At 35.8% G+C, this 22,482-nt stretch overlaps 3 protein-coding genes and 1 long non-coding RNA gene across 8 annotated transcripts in view; 1 reads left to right on the top strand and 3 right to left on the bottom strand.

Annotated features, from left to right (window-relative positions):
- Positions 1-6,984, bottom strand: part of LOC105229886 (gelsolin) — a 38,794-nt gene extending 31,810 nt beyond the window's left edge. The window contains exon 1 of one of the 2 annotated variants that reach the window (XM_049447104.1): positions 6,735-6,984. The gene's annotated coding sequence lies outside the window, so the exon portion shown is untranslated. The remainder of the gene's footprint in view (positions 1-6,734) is intronic. The other variant, XM_049447106.1, reaches the window with a different exon arrangement.
- The window catches only part of LOC125776188 (uncharacterized), a 205,569-nt gene that overhangs the window by 44,568 nt on the left and 138,519 nt on the right, over positions 1-22,482 (bottom strand). The window lies entirely within an intron of this gene.
- Positions 11,776-13,776, bottom strand: LOC105229887 (WD repeat domain phosphoinositide-interacting protein 3). 2 transcript variants are annotated; one of them, XM_011210377.4, is made up of 4 exons: positions 13,462-13,776; positions 12,778-13,406; positions 12,475-12,700; positions 11,776-12,405 (listed from the first exon to the last, which is right to left on the bottom strand). In XM_011210377.4, the coding sequence occupies exons 1-4, from the start codon at positions 13,526-13,528 to the stop codon at positions 12,299-12,301; spliced, it is 1,029 nt and encodes a 342-aa protein (XP_011208679.1). In that variant the 5' UTR covers positions 13,529-13,776; the 3' UTR covers positions 11,776-12,298. The 2 variants fall into 2 exon arrangements, with proteins under 2 accessions (XP_011208679.1, XP_011208681.1); XM_011210379.4 differs by having other exon boundaries at positions 12,778-13,400.
- Positions 14,213-20,838, top strand: LOC105229888 (band 4.1-like protein 4B). Of its 3 annotated transcripts, XM_049447107.1 has the most exons (11): positions 14,214-15,177; positions 16,114-16,261; positions 16,317-16,493; positions 16,552-16,760; positions 16,829-17,625; positions 17,689-17,832; positions 18,124-18,243; positions 18,340-18,491; positions 18,757-18,968; positions 19,223-19,996; positions 20,544-20,838. In XM_049447107.1, the coding sequence occupies exons 1-11, from the start codon at positions 14,968-14,970 to the stop codon at positions 20,685-20,687; spliced, it is 3,087 nt and encodes a 1,028-aa protein (XP_049303064.1). In that variant the 5' UTR covers positions 14,214-14,967; the 3' UTR covers positions 20,688-20,838. The 3 variants fall into 3 exon arrangements, with proteins under 3 accessions (XP_049303065.1, XP_049303064.1, XP_049303066.1); XM_049447108.1 differs by lacking the exon at positions 18,124-18,243 and having other exon boundaries at positions 14,213-15,177; XM_049447109.1 differs by lacking the exon at positions 19,223-19,996 and having other exon boundaries at positions 14,216-15,177.

Raw genomic sequence — 22,482 nt, 5'->3', positions numbered from 1 at the left:
CAAATGGCAAGCAACCTTGAAGATTAAACGATTTTATTTCACAAGGAAATTCACATTTTCAGAAAGTTATAATTTTATGTTTTTTTAAGAATAACATAATATTAATTTTTTCGGAATTATAATTATATGAAAATACAAAGCATACTTTGCATATTATGAACAGAGACATTAGTCGTATGCGAATCGCAAATTCTCTACTGCTATGAACTTACATATCTTTCTTTTCCAAAAATGTGCTTTCGAAAAGAGTAACAAAGTTATAACGTTCTGTAAAGAGTATATCGTACTTCGCGCGGTTCGCTCAACCTAAGCATACTATTCGCAACACTATCCACCTTCTTGAGACCCAGCATTCGTGAGTGGATAATATCCGACCAAATAGATCACGTCCTGAGAGTGTACACGAAGACCGTGGAGAGCCGATTCGGAGTCGTTCGCAGCAACTCTGACTGACGTAAGGAACGACTTAGCAAGATCTTAAATTGAAAGCGTAATCACGCTCGATCTTCCCAAGCAGCGATATTGCTTCGCTTCATAGACTCTTGAAAAGATCCGACGTATTCGAGCCAATAAGCGATCAGGCCTATTTCTGACTCAATAGGTATGTAAACAATCAAAATTGCCTCATTTAAGACGAAGACCAACCAGAAAAGAATCAAGAGCTGCCATTTCATAAAGAAAAAACTCGGTTTGGTGTGGTTTGTGGGCCGATGGAATCATCGGTCCATATATCTCGAAAAATGGTGCCGGTGAAAACGTAATCGTCAATGTCGACCGTCTCGCACCGACTATTTAATGACAGAAATTGAAGCTCGTGATCTCGACGGCATTTGGATTAACAAGACGGCGGCACTTCCCACACTTCGCATCAATCAATAGATTTATTGCGAGAACACTTAGCCTTCCTTACTTGTTAGAATTATGAATTTGACATAATTATAAGCAGACGACTTTTTCGGAGGTCCTCCGGAGAACACGGGAGTCAAAAAGTTTTCAAAATAAATAATCCTGTATTTGTATATTATTTTTATTTGTTGTCAAATAAAATGCCTCTCAAAAAATATTTCACCAAAAACGCGCATTTTTTGATTTAGAAGTTGAGTTAAGCTTATAATTTTATTCAAATTTGTTTATATTATTTTTTGAATTTCAATAATATTTTTTATTTATCAAAATTGCTGAAAATTAATTATTAAATTTCAAAATCATTAATATGTGGTTGCTTTTATTGCTGTTGCCTGTTTATACAACTCAATGTTATTGAATTTTAAATTTTCCTGCATTTTCCAGTGCTTATACTATAAGAGCTTAACAAAGATAAATCAACTGCATATATATCACAAAAAAGCATATTGAAATAAATAAAACTGAACTTGCAACATAAGCGCCTAAAATGGCCAATAAAATGATTAGAAATCGAGTCTATGAATGAATTCAACTCCCAAAAAGGTATCACAGCTTGTCAGATATACATACATACCTAATGCAATTATAGAAACAACAACATTGTCATTTTACTACATAGGCATAAATACTACATAAATATTATATACTACATAACAGCAGTGGAAAAGTAAATATCATAACAGCGAGAAGAAGAAGTGCACTCAGTTAACCTGACGGCAATGACTCTGGGTCGCATTGACCGAGTAATTTTATGTCTTCATAATTTATCATTTTATTTATGACAAAATACATCTCAATGTTAGTTTTTCCATTTTCTAGAAATCCATTCAAGAATTTTGTCGTTATAATATCCCCTTTAAAAATATACAACCATATAAGTGGCCTTGGCATACTAAGGTTTGAGGTTGAACGTTTCAAAAATCTTAAAGACAAATATTACAGAAAATGGTCTTAAACAAAGCTCTTGCCTCCTTCGTCCAATTTCAGCACTACACAAAACTCTTTAATAATTTAGATAGATTAGGTTTATTGACAGCTCGGAATCTAACATTAAGTCGTACCCTAAGTATTTTTGGAAGTTTGTAAAATCTAGAAAGGCGTATTCGGCCATTCCTTCTGTTTTACGCTGGGGTGAAAACACTCTTGGTGAAATTTTCAACTTTTTTGCTGAATTCTTCAAATCAAATTATGTACATGAGGAGCTTGGAACTACTTCTACTTTTTTACCAATAATTGTTCATCCGTAAATTTTGGCACACTGTGTCTTTTGTAGTAAGATATTGCCAAGCCTATTTGTGATATCAAGCCTTCTTTCAAAATTGATCTTTATGGGCTGCCGCCTGTACTTATAAAAAATTGTCCTGCCTTTGTTTATCCTCTCAAGATTATCTTCAATAAGTCTCGGCCATCTGGCAAGTTTATTTCAAACTGGAAATTAGTATTAATTACGCCTATCCTTCAAGGTGGTAGAAAGGATGTAGTCTACAATTAAAGGCCTATCTCTAAACTCTCTACCATTTCCAAAATTTATGAGTGCTCTATTAAAAACAAGTCATTTTTGCAGTTAAACCATCAACGTCAATGAGCATGGGTTTGTCTCTGGTCGCTCTACTGTAAAATTTAACTGTTTTTAGTAATAAGTGCATGTCTGTCTTCTCCATTGGATTTCACAATAGGTTTTCGCTTTGTCTTCTTGCATTCGATCAACTCATATTTGCACAATATACTTATATATTGTGTTGTTATTGTCGATGGGGCGTCAACCGATTCGTTCATTGCGTCATCGGGAGTGCCACAAGGAAGAGTTTTAGGTCATCTTTTCTTTGTGCTGTTTATCCACGATATTTCTATCTTGGAGTATACTGTGTTCATCTAATGACCATATTGTCTATCCTCAAATAGTAGGATTGAACGAGTTCAAAAAATTTTTCTTAAATTTGTCCTCCACTCCTTAAAGTTTTTTGACCCCATACCGTCTTATGAATCTCTTTTATTGCTATTACCATTCATCTTAAATCACTTGAAAATCGACGGTCCATTCTCTGCCTTTCATTTGTCTTCGATGTTCTTAATGGAGTTATGGACTGTCCTTATATATGTATTAGGAAAAATTAATTTCATTATTCCTCAGAGTTGCCTCAGATCTATTTCCCCATTTTACTGTAAAAATGAGAACACTAAATTTGCAGATTATGCCGTTCTTAAGCGAGCTACACATGAGTTTAACTCGACTTCTAAGAAAGTTCTACTTGATTTGAGACATGACAATGCGCTCTTAATATCGGGATTATAATATAAAAAAGTAAAAATTACATTTAAAAGCAGAAAACAACTTTTAATACATAAGAAAAGAGAAAGATTTCCAAAAACAAGTATTTTCGCTTCGAAACTGTTATTTAGAAAGGGTCTCAAATTGAGGGATTTAGTTGTTATGCTCAATCGGACTTCTTCATTTATTTTCTATTATAAATTGTTAGAACTCAGCAGTAAATTCCCATACTTTTGCATGTGTTCATTTTCAAAACGAATGTTTTCAAATCCACGGACTTATTTCGATAAGCATGAGGCAATACTCGGAAAAAACTGCGGGTAAACGAAGGCGAACAAATTCAACAATTTTATGAGCACTTAACAACTGCGGAAATGTTTGTGGTCATAAAATTAGCACAAAATTTGAATATTCGAGTGCATTTTGGGGAACAACTAAGCGTATAAACCATAAGCTGCGGGCAGTAGATATATATGTACACATACATATATCAAGTATCACGTATACATAGGGAATGTTATACCATTTGATAATTTACATTTTAGCTGAAGTTTTCTTTTTTGTATTATTTTGAATATATCTTGATAATGTTTTAGTTACAAATGTTAATACATACTTATCACTTTTAATCAGATGAGTAATTGGATAATTTCACAGATATAATTATATCTATAAATCTCTATATGAATAATAGGTGCGTGCACCCAGATATTTGGCAAATAAATCGAGGGCGCACGCAGTGACGCAATATACTATTCGTCTATGGTATGACTGAGTTATCTCCGATTGGAGTTAAGGCTGGGCAAATATAAGGATTGACGCTCGAAACAAATAAAGTTTGGTAATACTGTATGGAAGTTATAAAATCGAACAAAAAAATTTATAAAAATTAAATTTATCAAAAAAAGTTAAATTGTCTAATAGTTTCTACGTCATACAAATTTTTGTTCAACCATAACTTCATTTTGAAATCATGAGAAAAAAAATTAATTAGTCACATTATATACAAATTTTAAAGACCATCGTATCGTTATTCGCATGCTACTGAAACACCCTTATGAAAAAGTTCTAGTAATCTAGGCTCCAAAGAAGCAAATTGATATTTTCTGGTATTCACAAGAGTGATTTACATTGCCTACTTTCAGAAAGACTAACAATAACAGGGTACATTCGACACCGAATTGCAGGATAAACAACCTCATTTGGTGAACAAAGAACTATCCACCAAAACAACATCAAAACATATCTAATTAGATTACGAACTAAGTACTGCACCAAGCTACTTTTTTTTGTTTCCAAATTTGTAAGAATAGCCCGTCGGATAGACTTTTTTGAGTCGAAGAAGAAGGTTATCGCTACGACCGACTTTTATTTTGAAGATTTCTATAGAACGTTTTTTTTTTAGACGGATTAAAACTGTATCGAGTTAAAAAGCGACCATTTTTGACCAAAATTCTCATCTTTATTTTGTAGGCTAAGTCTGATGAGCCCATATAGGAATTAAGGTCTGAATGTAATTTTTGATAGACTAAACTAGTTAATACCAAGCGAGGCAAGAAAATAGATTTGATGGGTAAGCAGCTCTTCTTCTTACTTTCTGACAGTTTGAAATACATATGTATTTCTATTATTTTCCAATCTTTTAAAAAAGTGTTTACGTTGAACCTAATAGACTATTTTAATATCTACAAGTATTTCTGCTATACAAAAATGTGTGGCAACGGCTTTTTGTACCATGTTACTTAGAGAAATTAATGGATTCAGAACTGATCGACTTTAATTCCAAGAACCATCAGATGCAAATAGCTTCAATGTACTTGGGATTTGATTTTCCTGATGTGGCACTTAAACTTGCGCAGAGAAACTTATCGGATATTAAAGAAAGTAGCATACGGAATCATGTTGCAAAAAACCTTTGGTGATAGTTGCTTATCGAGCAAGTGTCTTTGGTACAAATTATTCAAAAAGGGTCAAGAACGCATTGACGTTGGCCAACAACATCAACTGATGACCAACACGTCTATAAGATATAAGAACTGGTACTTGAGAATCGACGATTAACAGTCAGAGATCTTACTGTCATCGTTGGAATATCGGAAGGACTAGTAAAAACCATTTCGAAAGATCGTTTTGGCCACAGAAAAGTGAACGCACGTTTGGTTCTAAAGTCACTAAATATTATTTGAAAAACTCCACCGCGTTTACAACTGTGAAACAATGCCTTCCGGCTACCAGGATGTCATGAAACATATTACTGGCGATAATACTTAGATCTATGCTTACGACTCGAAATCAGAGATTAATCGAACAAATATCGTGGCAAAGGTGAACCGAAGCAGAAAAAAACACCTCAAAGCAGTCAAAAATCAAGATTATGTTGACAGTTTTCATCGATTATCGAGATGTGAAGCACTCCGAAATCTTTCCGACCGGCCAAACTGTCAACCAGGAACACAATTCGAGTCTTACGCGTTTTGTTCTTGCAACACGAAAATACACCGTTGATTCTTCGTGAATTGTTCGCCAAATTTGCATCCAATATCGTGCCGCAAGCACCGTATTCACCCGATTTAAATCCTTGTGACTTCAGGCTATTCAGCAAACTCAACAACCGCTCCGGAGAAGCCGTTTTAAGTGAATTGAAGACATTAAACGTGAATATGTTATATAGTTGCCGAATTATAGAATCGAAGAATAATGGAATATTGCTGCCGTACAAGCGATCGATCAAAATCCAGTTCCTGCGTTGAATTTTTTTTTATTTGACAAGATATTTTCACGAAATTTGGTACATATTATTGTCAAAGCGAACTAGTAGAGCGTATATAACTGCCATTCAAACTGACTGATCAAAAGGATCTTCATATAAGTTATTTTTTCCTTATTAAGTAACGTTGATTCGACTTGTACGATGCTTAAATGCTACAGGTTTCTCTTTTTCTTCTTTTACTACTGGATTTGTGAATCTTGATGTTAAGTACTTACTTCAGAAATGCTTTCGAATTTTATGAGATTTTTTTTAATTGAATCTTTCAAACATAACTCATTTTAAAATTTGCAAACAGCTCTAAGCTATTTGCCTGAGGAATTGTCTTCTAAATTTTCGCTTCTCAGTAGTAATAAACATAAGTAAAACTATAAATTCTAAAAACGCGGTATAACGCGTCATTCATATGTATATAGATGCTACAACAAATTAAAACATTGTGAGTCATGTGTGATAATTAGTGACTGACTTTGAAAGCCTAAAACGGTTTAAAACACAAACAGGCATACAAACAAGCAATAAATACGATTGTTTAAAGAGTATACGCGAATTAATGACGTGCACGAAGCGCTCAGCTGAAACGCCGGCCTGAATTGCGCGAATTATTTGCTTCAACCTTTGTTGTTGATTTGGTTTTTTCTTTGAAACTTGTCAGTCAATTTGTATTCCAGCTGTGCATCGACACTTGAAAAGTATTTCATTTTATCTGCAACTTGGTTGAAACGCCGTCAACGCGAATTGTAAATCTTATCTTTAAAATGTTTATATTTTGTTAAAATTTATGATATTTACCTTTGTAGAGCACGACGATGTTAGTGCGAATGTCGAACACTAAAGTTATTTAAGTATTTTTTTGCTAGACCAATTCAATTTTCAAGTTTAATTTTTTTTGCAATAAAACTTATTTCAATATTTTTTTAGAAAAGTCACGCTTTCTTACTATACAATTTGGTAAAAAAATACCAAGCACGAAAATAGTTAGTCTACTCGCTGCGAAAGCGCACGGAAAACTGCCACAAATGCCGGTGATCGAGTTTTCAATTAGCTGTCGAAAGGCGTCAAACCTCAACAAATGCTCTCGCGCTCATGTAGAACAGATCATTTCAATTGTTGTCTTCCCATGTTTTTGATGACACGATATGCTCGTTTCTTTATTTACTTAAATTTGTATTTTGTTTACTTGTTGCTATTTTTTGGCGCTTGTTTTATCTTTTCGACTTCTTAATGACTCTCTGCGATAAGTTTCCGTTGCCTCTTTTCGAACGACGCGCGCTATGAGTCAACTCTCGAGCGGCGCGAGCTGCTCAAATGCATCTGGCGATCGCTCTCTGTTTGTTTCTTGAATAATTTTCTTATTCTTTTGCAAATTTGCTAGCCCTTGTACTCACGTGCTGGGCTGCAATGCTGCCGACTATGCGATTAGACGATGATTGGCTCTGAAGATTTCCTCTGTTCTAAATAATTGTTTGTAAATATTTCCATTAGTCAGTTGAAAGAATTAGTACCGTTGCTCATAAGGTCTCACATTAACAATGACTGTGCGAAGGAACACTTGGATTTCACCAGAACTTGTGAAATAAATTTCTATCAACAATATAATGTATATACATACATACATACATACATAAGCATGTATACATACAATACATGTATCGAAAAAGAGTAGATATGTTTACAGAAATGGGTTGTATGTAAATCGATGAGCTATCATTTCAGTTGGTTGTAAAAGGTCGCACCCTAACTTGTCTATGTCTAACCTTGTTATAGGTAATCTAAACAACTTCAAGGCAATCTTAAGGTAAAGTTATTTAATTTTTTTTATGAGCGTAAGCTATAGGGCGTAAATAGTGGACCAAGCCTTATGCTTGTAGAGCTTCAATGGTCCATCCTTAATTATAAAACATTATTCATTTTTTCTAATAATCGAAAACGTTGTGACGCCCGCTAATACAAACATTTTCTACTTCTTTTTTATTGGCGTAGACACCAAACGCTTTCCGCTATTTGGCGCCAATTGGAGATTCCATGTGTAGCCAGGTCCTTATCCACCTGGTCTTTCCAACAAAGTGGAGGTCTTATTCTTCATCTGCTTCCACTTCGAATACTTTCAGAGGTAAAGTGTTTTCATCCATTCGCACTACATGACCTAACCAGCCCAGCCGCTGTCTCATGATTCAAGGAACTATGTGAATGTTGTCGTTCACTACCAGACCTATTTGCTACGCTTTCTTATTTAGTCTGGAGAAAGAAGAACTAACTGTCCAGTTTTAATGGCCAATGATATCGATGTCATCGACGTACGCTAGCAGTTGTACACTCTTCTAGAAGATTGTATCTTTTCTGTTCAGCTCTGCAGCTCGTATTATTTTCTCCAGGATTAAATTGAAAAAAAGCTGACGTATGCTCCGTATCAGTTCTTCGCCGCCGTATTTGAATAGCTCGGCCGGCAATCCATCGGCCGACGCCGCTTTTTTTGTTTTTCAGACGGGTAGTTGCTATTCGAACTTCTTCATGGTCAGGTAACATGAGTCCATCGTCATCGATTGGAACATTGGCTTCACCATCTCTTGGCGGAGAAGTGTTGCCTCCATAACTTCAGTATGCTCTGGATCACTAGATAACATTTTACCAAACCTAAATGATGACTTTGAATTGATTGCAATAGGATTAGGAAACTAGAAAAAATAGAAATAATAATATAATTTATTTCATACATGTATTGTTAGTATTGTAAGCTTCAACAATAAAACGAGCTAAACCCTTTTCAATATTCATTGTTACTTTTTCAAGCATACTAATACAGTTTCTGATCTCGACATCTCTATAAGAGAATACCTGGCAGAAAAGCATATATTACATACTTCAGAAGCTGGAGAGTTTAGTTGATTCATTTTAGGTCGTCGGTCACCAAAAATCCCTTCAGATTGCCCATGAGCAGCCTCCAGCCCGGCTGCGACAGTGATCTTGGTCGCCTTTGCAAATAGATAGTAACAATAGGAGATATTCTCCTGCCGCAAACTTACTTTTGGCCCATATTTCAAGCATACTCTGATTCAGAGGATTTTTTGAGGTGCCTCCTATCTTAGCTATCTCGTGCAACTTCAATCAGCCGTCTGTCAATACCAGAATGTGAGTGTTTGTCATTTTCGGGGTCACTGGGTCACCAATGAAGTGAAGAGTCAGCATATACAGCATCCAACCACTTTTGATTTCACTCTGCGATTTCTCTTCAAAACCAAAGCATCGAATCGCCTCCGCTTTCATCTACAACATTGCACTAAATTTCTTTAGCAACAGCCGCCCCATTGGGGGGTAAGGTTAAGTTCTCATCGGATCGAATAATCAAGATCAGAAAGTAGATAGACCATTCAGATCAGAGATCAACTCAATAATGTTTTGGGTATGAAACATGTAAATGGTAGACACGTGCTAAAATAGCGTAATCCTTTGTAAAAAAGGCGTCGAGTAGAGGTCCTAAAAAAAGTCAAGCATCGTAGTTGAGGACCCGGCATTCATCAAAGGCATCATTGTAGGTGCCGAGATGTAGAATTACAAATATAGACAGAAACTGTCCAACAATCTAGCGAAAGGAGATCTAAAAATGAGCCGAAACCGAAAAAACACATTAAAGTCAATTAAACATCAAGGAGGTGCTTATTGTTTTCTTTAATTACCGTGGTGTAGGGTCAGCATGAATTCGTTCCATACGAAGAAAAATCAGGCGGTCAATAACGAATTCTTATTGGCCGCTCTGAAGCGCCTACGGTAAACAATTTGCCCTAAACGACCGGTTTTGTGGGTAGAAAATTCATGCATCAAAAAAGAATCGGAATTCATCTCTTAAACTGTGGCTGCTTTAGTGTCTAAAACTAACCGATCCAAACGTGTTTAGATCTCCGAAAAACAGTTCTTGGCCGGATAAAATCCAAGTCGATTCCCGTAACGTAGAACCAACTGTCGTGGCAATGGAACGACGACGAGCTCGAGTTGTCACGAGAATCGAGAGTGATCCTTGCTCAACTTCGTTCGGGATACTGTCCAGCATGTAACGAGTCTCCGCATGACTCTAACCACCTCTTTGTATGCCCAGCTAACCTTACACATCTGACACCACTCTCCATGTGGTCCGACCCCGTCGATACAGCGCGTTTTCTGAGTCTACCATTGGATGACCTCGATGACAACTTATCTGAACGGAACTTATCATCTAACGGAGAATAGATAACCGTTACAACAACTACTACTGATTGAGCTGTCTGTGGTTTTATTTTGTTTTTTTAAATATAAAAATTCTCTTCGGAGAACGCGCCGTGAATCAATTGAAGTCAATCAAAGTCATCCGCTGACAGACTTAGGGCCATTCCAGCCGAGACTTATAACAAGTGTATGAAAAATTGCATTTAGCTTTGGAACACTTGGCTCAGTTGACGATGGTAAAGATTTGTAACAACATTTTTGAAAATGTATTTCTTTCAGTACGGCTCAAATTTGATCAGTTGGTATTTATGTATATTATTCAATGCGGAAGTAGAAAGTCCAGTTCTAACTGAGAAATTACAAGTTCTCTTCAGTACCATCATTAAAACGACAGACTACAGTTAATTTCTATAAAATACTGCTACTTTTAAGTTAACCGTTATAACAAACCTCACTTCAAACAACACATCAATAGCGTTGCTACAAAGCGCCAGTTGAACGTCCTTATAATCGCATCATTTGCACCAATTACTTACAACTCTCACACACGGAACGCATCAGTGGCGATAAAGCAACGTTTGCATCCTCTGCTCCGTTATGCAAGTGCTCGTTGCCGTAATTTCACCTAATATTCAATGGTATTTTAATCGCATTCCCCAGTTGCATTAGCGCCTAATTTTGGGCTATACCATTAGTGTGCATTTCAGCATACACACACGTTACTTTGTCTGCGTGTTAGTGATGGCAATGCGCTCACGAGCAGGCGGCGCTCTTCAGAAGTGAGAATAATAATTCAATTAATGAAATTGGTTGATAAATTTACGCTGGCGCTTAATGGCGTTGCAATGCAGCAAAGTGGCTGCCTATAATCAGCTCCTGGATGGTTTGAAGCAAGCATATTTTCATATTATATATGTATGTATATATGTATGTAGGTACATATTTGGGCTGCAGTTTAGTCGATTGCGATTTTATCACAAAGTTATTGGCTGGTTTTTGCAAACCCTTGCTAAGTTTACCGTTTTTGTTTATACTTGGTCGTATGTACATAAGTATGTATATGAACTCGATATTGTTGTTGTTGTTTTTTTTGGATCGCCACGAGGCCTGGTGCCGAGTTGACAGTGCTTTATCGGTTAAAAATTCGGGTCCGTTTCGGTTGTTTCGACACCACTGTCAAGGGAACGATATTCATAGTATATACATATGTACATAAGTAGCAACTCTTATCGCCTAACTGTAATCTAATAATTTCAGAAAGTAAATAGATAACCATATTCTTACAGTAATATGTACATATGTTTGCGTAACACGTCATCATGATTTTTGAAACATATAAACAAAAGGCAAAATATAACTCTCAGACCAAAAAAACTTTCAATCTCTTTTTGCGCAGAAACACGCTAAACAGCGAAGAATATTCCACCGATCTGTTCAACTTTTTCGCTTTCAAATACCTACTCTCACCACAGTCTGGTTTTTAACCGACACAGATCGGTTATCCGCTCAAATGCTCATCCAGCACTCCTCCAAATCACTTCAGGGTTATTTTTGCGTCTACAACAACAACAAACTCTATAGCCAACAACCTCCCTAACCAACAACCACCTGATATTAAATATACAAACAAATCTCATACTATATCGTGAGATATTTATTTTGCTACAGCATATGGAATTGCTTATACTACATATGTATGTATGTATGCTTTACAGTATTACAGCATTATAATTAAAATATTATTTACAAAATATAAGGAAGAACAAAAATGAGTACATTGAAAAACCAATAATTGCATTTCAAGTGATACGTGCGAATGTACGTAGGTGTGTATGTATGTATGTATATAATTTATTTTTAAGCAAAATAAAAATATATTTTTCTCAGTAGAACGATTAGTCGAGCCTTCTACACAATCTTATGTAATTATTATTTCACTTAACGAAATGCTTTGCCAATACCGCATGTAATATGTATGTATGTTTCAACCAGTCAAAGATACCATCAATAGTTGCAGATTAGCAAATATTATATAAACTTTCCTACAAATAATACATATATGTATGTATATATTTTTTAACACTTTTCTATACGCTTTAAATAGACGGGGAAACTGTTCAATAAAACAGTTTAGCAACTATTATAAGCTTTTAACACATTTATTCTTCATCATCGGTCAGCTCCAGAAATTGTGTACAAACATCGCGACTGCACTCGCCCTTATTGTTGAATATAAATTTATAATAGTGGCCATCGGCGCAAATAGCTGCAATTATTAAAAAATAATATTAATAATAATTTCCACACTAATAATTAGTATTATTATAGCACGCACCTATAACAGAGTTAGGATCAGCGCCGAATGCGCAGATACAGGCTGGACCTTGCGGTATGGAGAACTTAACGAAGCTCCACTGGCTAGAGAAATATTTTGGTATCATGGGGAATGCAGCTTCTTTCGGTTTGTTGTCATCTAAATTGAAGACATGTATAGTGCCATGATCCGAGGACACCACCAGCATAGTCGATTGGTGATTAAAGTTAATGCAGTAAATATTTGCCTGCAGGTAAAAAAAAAATTTTGTTTACATGTAACACATTCCCAACACAAAATGGCTGCTGCCAAAATCACTCTTACCTGATTACTGCCGCGCCGCAGTTCGCAAAGTTTTTTGCCATTTTCTGTATCGAAAATACGTATTAAAGTGCCTTTTTCGCTTGCGGTGGCCAAACGAGTGCCTTGCAAGTTTAAGGCAATGCAACTAATGGACGCTTCGTGCGCGACAACTTCCAGCGGTGCGCGCTCTGTATTTGCCAAATCGACTATCTGGACGTGGCCGGTGCGTCGCCCTGGAAAGGCTAGCAGACTTTTGTTGCTATGTGGACACAACACGCACAATCCATGCGGATTCGCACTTGTTTCAAAAACGTGCAACTGTTGTGGTTGTTGTGTGAAAGTAAACACTTTTATCACACCTTCTAATACTACAACAATGCGATCGCGTCGCAAACGCACTGCTTTGACGGGCTGATTAAAATCTATAGATATTGCTGGTGCCTTTTTCAAATCATCCCAAACGATTACTTTGTTTGGGGGATACAAAGGTCTGATGCCTCCGCCAACAAGCGCCAAATAATTGCATCGGAATAACATTTCAACGTGGCATAGTCCGCCCTCTGGAAAATATTGACGTTCTTTTTCCTTTAATGGATCGCAATTGTAAACACGGAAACCAGTGTCCGTTGCGCACGCAAAACATCCTGAAACTCACAGTTATTTTTGATAATAAGTTATATTTTGTAAGTGCTCGTGTATATTTACCTTGATCTTGATTAAATCCAACATATAACAAGCCATTTCCGTATGGATGTTTCTCCACTAAATTCATCGTGCTTGATGTTGGTGCTTATTTTTACTTTACGAGTGTTGTCGTCACCGATGATAATAATTTAGCCACACACTGTTTTTGTTTGTTTTATACACTTTACTTTGGCTTTATTTGTAAACTTTAGTATTTTTAAACAAATTATAGAGATAGTTATTTAAGCACTGCCCGAAAGATAATGAAATATTTTCATTTCACAGAAAAAAATTTGTTTTTCATGTCTTTCCTTTTGTCTTCATCGGAAATCTTTAGCAGGTCAGGCACTGCCAGAGCAAACCACTTATCGATCAGCTGAGCAAACACTACCAAAAACTCTACAATTATCGATAAGTTTCTGTTGAATTCTATATTGAAGACGAAATTTGTTTAAATGTTTCAAAATATATTAATATTGCAGATAATATAATTGTTTTTGTTTAAATGTTTCAAAATATAATAATATTATAATAAACTTTACTAACAATTAATATAAATTTTTTATTTAAATATTATTTAGCACTAGCAATGCAATTTTATACATTTATTTAAATATTTATTTCTTGAATAATACTTGTAATCATTGTATGCTAATATGTTGTTTTAATAAATTTTAAATGAATATTAAAATATGTACCGACTACTGCCGATAAGAAAACAACTAAGTACGGTACACAATGGCCACATTGGCGAACGGCAAATTGAATTGGTAGCATTGGAAGAAAAGAGGTTGCAACTCTGAAATTTTTCCTTTTGGCTTGATGTGCTGTTGGCTTTTTCGGTTTAAATAATTTTGTTAATTGCTTCATTTTAAGTTAATAAAATGTAAATCCAATAACTTAAAAGCATTATTAACATATTGCGCAAAGATTTGAATATTTTCGGTTCGGTTTTAATGATTTCTGTGCATTTTATTTGCGGCCTTCATGGTAGAAACAACCTGTGAAACTTGTTTTTGTTGTTGTGTTCGATAATTGAGAAGAAAAGTCTCGGTCGTGTTCTTGTATGGTGAGGAGTGGCTGACTTTGTGGAGAAGTTAAAAAGTGACATAAACGTCAAAACAGCGGCAAAAAAGTGCTTAGAAAATTTGTGATTGGGTATTGGGGAAATCGCAGGCGAAGTCCAAAAAGACAAAACTGATACCCAAAAAGCAGTAAGAACAGGATCAGTAGGTTTATGCCGACAACGTACAAGTTTAGCTAAACCACAGACTCGAAACTATTGTGGGGCGGTGGCGGCGGCGCAGTCGTTGCGTTTCGGCAAGCTACAAGTTGCTGCATCAACTATTGCTTGACGTTAGCTTAAAGTAAGACAGAATTAGGATACGAAGTGGGAAAATTTATAGCAACGACGATACCGATTGGACACGTTCAAACGTTGATGAAGTAGTTGAGACGAGTGCTGAAGAAAGGTGTCGAAAGTGGTCTGGCGAATGCTTGTATTCATGTAAATTTTGCTAGAGGGAAATGTTGCGCTTTTTAAGTCGTCGGAAGGTGCGTAGCAACTATGTGGAAAGCAGAGGTGGCGTTGCCGGTGGTCCCGGCGGAGCTGGTGTTACAAATGCAAACAGTAGTGGCGGCACACAAATTAAGGCGCAGCGTATGCCAGTCAACAAAAATAAAATTGAGTGTCGCGTAGTGCTTTTAGACAATACAGATCTCTCTATCGAACTATCAGTAAGTGCGAATTCAAAGTTCTTATTACAAATATCATTAAATACATACAATACAAATAGATAAATGGAAATAAGATAGCGCTAGAATAAAAAAGAGAAAGTGCATAAACCTGCCATTTCATTAATTAAATTATGTGGTTGGCTGCACTAGACATTCCATTAGTTTTAATTCCCTGTTTCAGCATTTTAGTTCGATTTATTCTCTATTTGTATATTCTAGGTAATGTGCATATACATATACATATGTGAAGAGCACCTGCTTGATAGAATGTAAATCATGTGTAAAATTGAATACATTTTAGCCACCTTAATTAGAAATTCGTCAACCTTTCAAACTCTAATAACCTGTTCAATTATTTAAACTAATAGTTAAAAAAAATCATGTTACAAATTTAGTGTGTTGTGTGTCAAATTCTTGAAGTATATTTTAGATTTTATTTACCTAATAGATTTGAAAATCAGCAGGTTAGTAAATGTTTTATTTTGTATACTCTGCTTAGGGTATATTAAATTTTTAACACCGGGAAAAATATCGCAGATCGTATATATGTATGTATAAAGAATTTATAAATCATCAGCGTTACAAGCTGAGTCAATTTTGCCATATCCGCCTGTCTGCCATACACCAACTAATTCCTCAGTTTTTTAGCTACATATCTATCTGAAAATACGCACTTTTATCTCCAAGAATTGGTAATTCGCCGGAGCCGCCTATATAGAACACCTATAGCTATACGAACTGAATGATCAAAAGCAAGATCTGGTATGGAAAGTTTTTTTGTATTATAAATTCAGTACAACCAACATTTTTTCTTGTTAGATTTTTTGTACCAGCTACGTATAATTGAATATCAGTAGTCAATGCATAAAGAGTTTTTTTTTTTTTTTCGAAATATTTAAAAATTTATTTATTATTATTATTATTTTAATTTTACAGAAAAAGGCACTCGGCAGCTTCTTATACGAACAAGTCTTCTATGCATTAGACGTAATCGAAAAAGATTACTTCGGTTTACAGTTTACTGATGCGAACCATGTTAAGCACTGGCTGGATCCTACAAAACCTATAAAGAAGCAAGTAAAGAGTAAGTAAATGCTTAAACTGTAAATCAACACAATAATGTTGGTATATAATTTTAGTCGGACCACCATACACCTTTCGTATGAAAGTTAAGTTCTATTCGTCGGAGCCAAACACCTTACGCGAGGAGCTGACACGCTATCTATTCTTCCTCCAATTGAAACAAGATCTACTAGAAGGTCGCTTAGATTGCCCCGATGACAAAGCTGCTGAATTGTGTGCGCTCGCATTGCAATGTACGACTTGATAATATATTCACGAAATCCTTTCTAATTGTAATTTATATATTTATAGCTGAACTTGGTGATTACGATGAACAAGTGCACACAGCGGCCACGGTTTCGGAATTCCGCTTTGTGCCGGAACAAACTGAGGATCTCGAAATTGCCATATTGGATGAGTATAAGACATGTCGCGGTCTGACGCCTGCGCAAGCAGAAACTGCCTACTTAAATAAAGCGAAATGGTTGGATATGTATGGTGTTGATATGCACACAGTCTTGGTAAATATTTATAGTCGAATGTGTTGTGGAAAATTTTTCATTAATAATAAGTACATCATATATTACAGGGTAAAGACGGTTGCGAGTATCATTTAGGCCTAACACCAACTGGCATTTTGGTTTTTGAGCGTGATCAAAAAATCGGCTTATTCTTCTGGCCGAAAATCAGTAAATTGGATTTTAAAAAGAAGAAACTCACGCTAATCGTTATCGAAGATGATGATGAAGGACGCGAGCAGGAACACACTTTCGTCTTTCGCTTGTACAACGAGAAAGCGTGCAAACATTTGTGGAAATGTGCCGTAGAGCATCATACATTCTTCCGTTTGCGTGCGCCGGTCAAAGGGCCTTCGGCACGTCAAAACTTCTTCCGTATGGGTTCACGTTTCCGCTACTCTGGGCGCACAGAGTTTCAAACGACACAGCAAAGTCGTGCCCGACGCACTGTACAATTTGAACGTCGTCCCTCACAACGTTTCGCCAGCCGTCAGTCGCATCTGCTACGTGAACGTCAAAAAGCTTCACAAGAAGCGGCTGCCTCAGCTGTAGCCGCGGTAAATGCACGTGCCGCAGCAGCAGCCGCCGCCGCAATTGAACCGGCTAACACCACACTCGACTCGTTGCTCACGAATACCTCGACAGTCGAGTCGCAACTGTCCAATGCGGCTACACCCTCGCCATCCATACAAACGGTTATTTACAATGCCAATGCAGATTTGCTAAATGATACGGCAACAAGCAGTGCAGCTGCGGCGCGTATCGGTAGTAGTGGCGTGCGTCGTAATTCCATGCGTTCGGATTCCAGTGGCGAAGAAAGTGGCTACACGAAACTCGATTGCTATAATAAGGAAGCTTTGGCAGTAAAGTAAGTTTCTTTAATGTTTTTTGATTGTTTTGTAAAGTAGTACCACATATATATCCCTTGTAGGCTTGACACTGATTCCATTGGTGCAACCAGTAGCTTATACCCACCAACTACAACGAAAAATGTCGATGATACAAATCCGTTTAGAAACAATGCCTCCTCGCATCATGGTTCCTTCGGCAAAGCGTCCATCAGCTCGGGCTTCAGGTGAATTGTGAAAACCAGTTTGAACAATTTCTTGATTTAATGTGCAGCTATACGTGTATCGCCTTGTATTTGTTATTTAAAACAAAATTTTTATTTCTATTCCGCTTTTATTTCAATATTTCACTTTATCGCACTATCATAACTATTTCTTGGCTGTGAATATTATTTACTTCTATGTATTTATTTTTCTTCCTCTATTTCTTTTTTACGAGCTATTTAGCTTTTCTTTTGTAGTTAAATGTTTATATATATATTTATATGTACTAATTTTACATCTGTCTCGTTGTGCAGCATTAGAAGTGCCTTATCGGACAAAGATAAAGAGCTAGATTCATTACTTAAGTCCATTGTTAAAGATCCATCCCCATCTATACTAGCAACTGAAGCTATTAATGATGCTAACAGTATCAGGTAGAGCAAAATTCGCATTAATAAGCTTTCTTTTAACAGCTCAGCCTTGTTAATTTTTATATTTACTAATTAACTTCGTTCTTAATTACTATACAGGGTAACAATAAATAAAACCTTCGATATGGAACACAACACAGAGACATTGAAGCGTCTTTCCAGCTCGGATAAGCCGAATAATCAAGTGAAACTGGCAAATGTCGGCGGTGGCGCACTGCCGCCCGGACATATAAAATGCAATATTTTGAAGGGTAAGTGGAGGTGATATGTAATTCATTAAAAACAACGTCCGGTGCACCGAAGCTATAACAGCCTTTAAAAATAAAAAAAAGCTTCGATGTCAAAAATTGATTTTGATGACTTAGTTTGTAGAGCAGCTATATGCTATAGTGTTCCAATTTGAAATTTTTTTTCTTATATTGCACTTTGTTGCATACTTATTATACCCTATTCAGCATTATAAATCATGACTTATGTGCTTAGTACTCAGTTTTAACCCAAATCCTTATATTACAGCGCGCGTCGAAGAAGAGCTTGGCACTGGTGTGCACTCCAATGCCAACACGAATGCGAAAATGACAAATCAAATGTTTGTGCCCGCGCCAAGCACAGTGCAACACAACAACAGCAATAGCAATAGCATCTTCAGCAGTATTAATACGAACAACAACAACACGATGTATAGTAGTGACGGCCCAGACTCATTAAATGCCACCTACATTTCTGTGGTGAGTAAAATTACCTTTTTATTGGGACTGCTTTAAGCCTCTTCACGAACTGTTGACTAGCTGCACACAAAGTTAACTTATGCACATACTTATATATACATATGATTAATTGTTTCCACCCATTCATAATTTACTTAATTTATCTCACGCTTTTTGTTTTTTCCCCCCACCTACTTACGTTTTTTGTTTTGTGTTTACGTCTACTTTTGTGTTACCACTTTTTTGTTTTGTTTTGTTTTGTGTTGCGCGCTTAGGGCGGTGATAAATTAACTTTGAGCATAACGGAACAAAAACCAACTAGCAGCACCGCAATCACTGTGGGCAGTGGCAAGTCAGAGGCGAATGCCACGAACACATACGTTGCCGAGGCGACTGTTTTGCCATCGCCCACAACACCATCGGCGCGAAAGATAACCGCTTCCAAAACGACAATATCACCATTTTCCAATGCCACTTTCATATCCGAATTCAATAGCATGAGCCCCAACGCATCGTCGTCGTCGTCGTCATCTTACAATAATACGCATACAAGCACAGTTTTCACCACAACAACAGCGAATCCTGCCAGCGCCAACGAAACATTCACAATTCGCAAAGGCAATGTCTCAACAACAACAGGTGATAATTTGTTGTTGACACCCACTACGCCAACAGCAAACATTGCCACTATAACCACGCCACCACCAACGCCCACTCACACATTCAGCACCACAGCTGCGAGCAATGCTTCCGCTGCGGAGCGTTTAATTAACGAGATTTTCATTAATAACATAATAAATAATAATGTGCGTGCCACGAATGAGAAGAAGTCGGCCAGCAGCACGCTTATTGGTAAGAGTAATGAAACGGAATTGGTCAGTATCGATGGTGTCAACAAATCGCCGACCAAACCGTCCGCTGGCACAACACTATTCTCCACTTTGCGTGAGCAAGAACGCCAGCAGCAACATGTAAACGATGTGACTAACGAGCAGGAGCGCTGTGAAACTGATGCGCAAATGCTAATGAAAAAAGAAATTGACAATAAGGTTTGCATTTGTTTACTTCATATGTCATTGGTATTAGGGTGTTGGGTTGTTGCATGCCAAAAACATATGTTAATGTTTTTATTTATTTTTGTTTTGTTTTTCGTATTTTTTGTTGTCACCTAATATTTTTTTATTATATATTTTATTTATATTATATAGTTTACTAATATTTTTATTTGTTTATCTTATTATATTATAACAAAAAACTTAAATTATTTATTATAATATTTTAATAATTAAAACCATAATAATTAACATTTAAAAATTATTTTTTTTTAATTAATTTTGTTCTAATCTGATTTTTTATTTATTCTTTTATTATTTGTTTATTACATTTTATTTTTTTTATTTCTTATAAAATTTAATTTTTACTTTATCTTTTTTTTTGAATTCACATGCATCTCTTGTTTGATATTTGAGGTTATGTGGTATTAATTATTTTTTTATTTTTTTTTTATTATTATTATTTTTCTTTTTTAATTTTCTTGATTCCGATTTTTGATATGTGAGGTTATGTTGTATTAACTATTTCTTTTGCTTTCTACAGCATCAAAATAATCATTCCGTCACTCATATTCCGAACAACAACGACATGGTGTCACCTTGGCTGGTTTCATCGGAAGTGGTTTCAGCGCCTAAAGGCAAAGAACCATCAATTATACGAAAATCCGTTATAACAACGCAATTGTAAGTGCTCAATTTTCTGATAATTAAATTAGTTAGACAACAGTTTCGAGTATGCGACCGTTAAGTTGCCTTAATTAAAAAAAAAGTGTTAGAAATTTATTTATTGAAATTTTAAAAGTAAATGCCAATGCATTTGTGCATGACGTAAATGCCGATTATATAAAAAAAAGACGATTCCATGAAGTATATATTTAAAAAACCATTGCAGAAGTTAGAAAAGTTGTAAGCGGAAGTAGAAAAAAAAAAAATAAAATAATTATGTAGCAAGAAGGCATAAGGGCTCAACTTGTATTCATAAAGTTTTGAAAACTGCACGAAAATTTTTTTAATTAAATAAAAACGACGTATTTAAGCAGAAAAAGTGCTGAACCGGGTTGTTAAGTTTGTCAGAAAGTTTGTAACACGCAGAAAGAAACGTCGGAGACCCTATAAGATCGATATATTATGATCGGCATGTCGAGCTGAGCCGATTCTGCCATGTCCGCCTATCTGTCCATTTACATATTTGTCAACTGGTCCCTCAGTTTTGAAATATCTATCTGAAATTTTACATTTACTCTTTTTTGACCGATAAGTTACTCATTTGTCAGAATTGGACCACTATTCCTATAGCTTCCACACATACTGGTCGCCCAAAATCTGATCCTTGTATGGAAAACTTTTTTATATGACAAGATATCGCCACGAAATTTGACTTGGATTATTGTCTTAGACAATGTAACGATTTCCTAACAAATTGTTCACATCGGACCACTATATCCTATAGCTCCCACACAAACTTATCGTTCCAAATCATATCCTTATGTGGTAAACTGTTTTTAGTTGTGAAGGGTATTACAGCTTCGGTCAACCGAAGTAAACGTTTTTCTTGTTCTAATAGCAGCTAACGAGTTTCTAGTTTCTAGAACTGAAACGTTTTCTAGATCAACATGAGCGCTTATGCCTCTGCTACTTAGAGTTTTTGCCTACCTATTTATTGCGGCAAAGCATTTTAATTACGTTAAACGATTTTCCATTGCTAGCAAAATGCTTTCATGCGTACTTAATACAGAATTCCATTTTAACATTTATACTTACATATATACACACACAAACATATACAACACTTTGGCTTAATTAAAATATGTAAATGTTTAGAGACTATGCGCAGCTCATTATGTACTTAAGTTTACTAAAAAGAATAAGAATTGTAAACGCATTGAGAATCACTAACACACACATATTAATTATATATGTGTATAAAAAACTTAAAACTACAACAACTGAGCAATGATAAAAAAACGAAACGAATGTTTGTGCCTTATTGTACTACATAAATACATAAATATATATACATATAGAGTTCCAATATTACTAAAGTTAAAGCAATTGTTGCGGATAAGTGCCCGCCTGAAAAGCATTTTGAAGATCCCATCAACACATGTCCAAATGAAAATAAGCGTTTATAGTATTTCTTATTAGAGCCGCGTATGGCATTTGAACTTAAGCGAGGTTTGTGGTTTACAGTTATGATCAATAAGGTGTTTCAAATAACACCCCTTTAATTTCATATTGCATTATTTATGAGTTATTGAGCATGAGTTAATAATGCAACAGTGTAAGTGTGTGCGTATGTGTTACCTATATCAATTTGAAGCGTGCGGCCGCTTGTAAACGTTATTAATCAATTTTCGCGCACCAATATTTGTGTGTGTGAGTTGACAACTTGAGTTGACACTTGCCAAAAGCGGTCATTACACATTTTTTTGAAGCATAAATAGCACACATTGCTGCTTTTTTACACATCATAAATTGCTTAT

This window comes from Bactrocera dorsalis, chromosome 2, assembly GCF_023373825.1.
Source record: "Bactrocera dorsalis isolate Fly_Bdor chromosome 2, ASM2337382v1, whole genome shotgun sequence".
Taxonomy (NCBI): Eukaryota; Metazoa; Arthropoda; class Insecta; order Diptera; family Tephritidae; genus Bactrocera; species Bactrocera dorsalis.
This window is presented reverse-complemented; position numbering and strand designations above follow the sequence as displayed.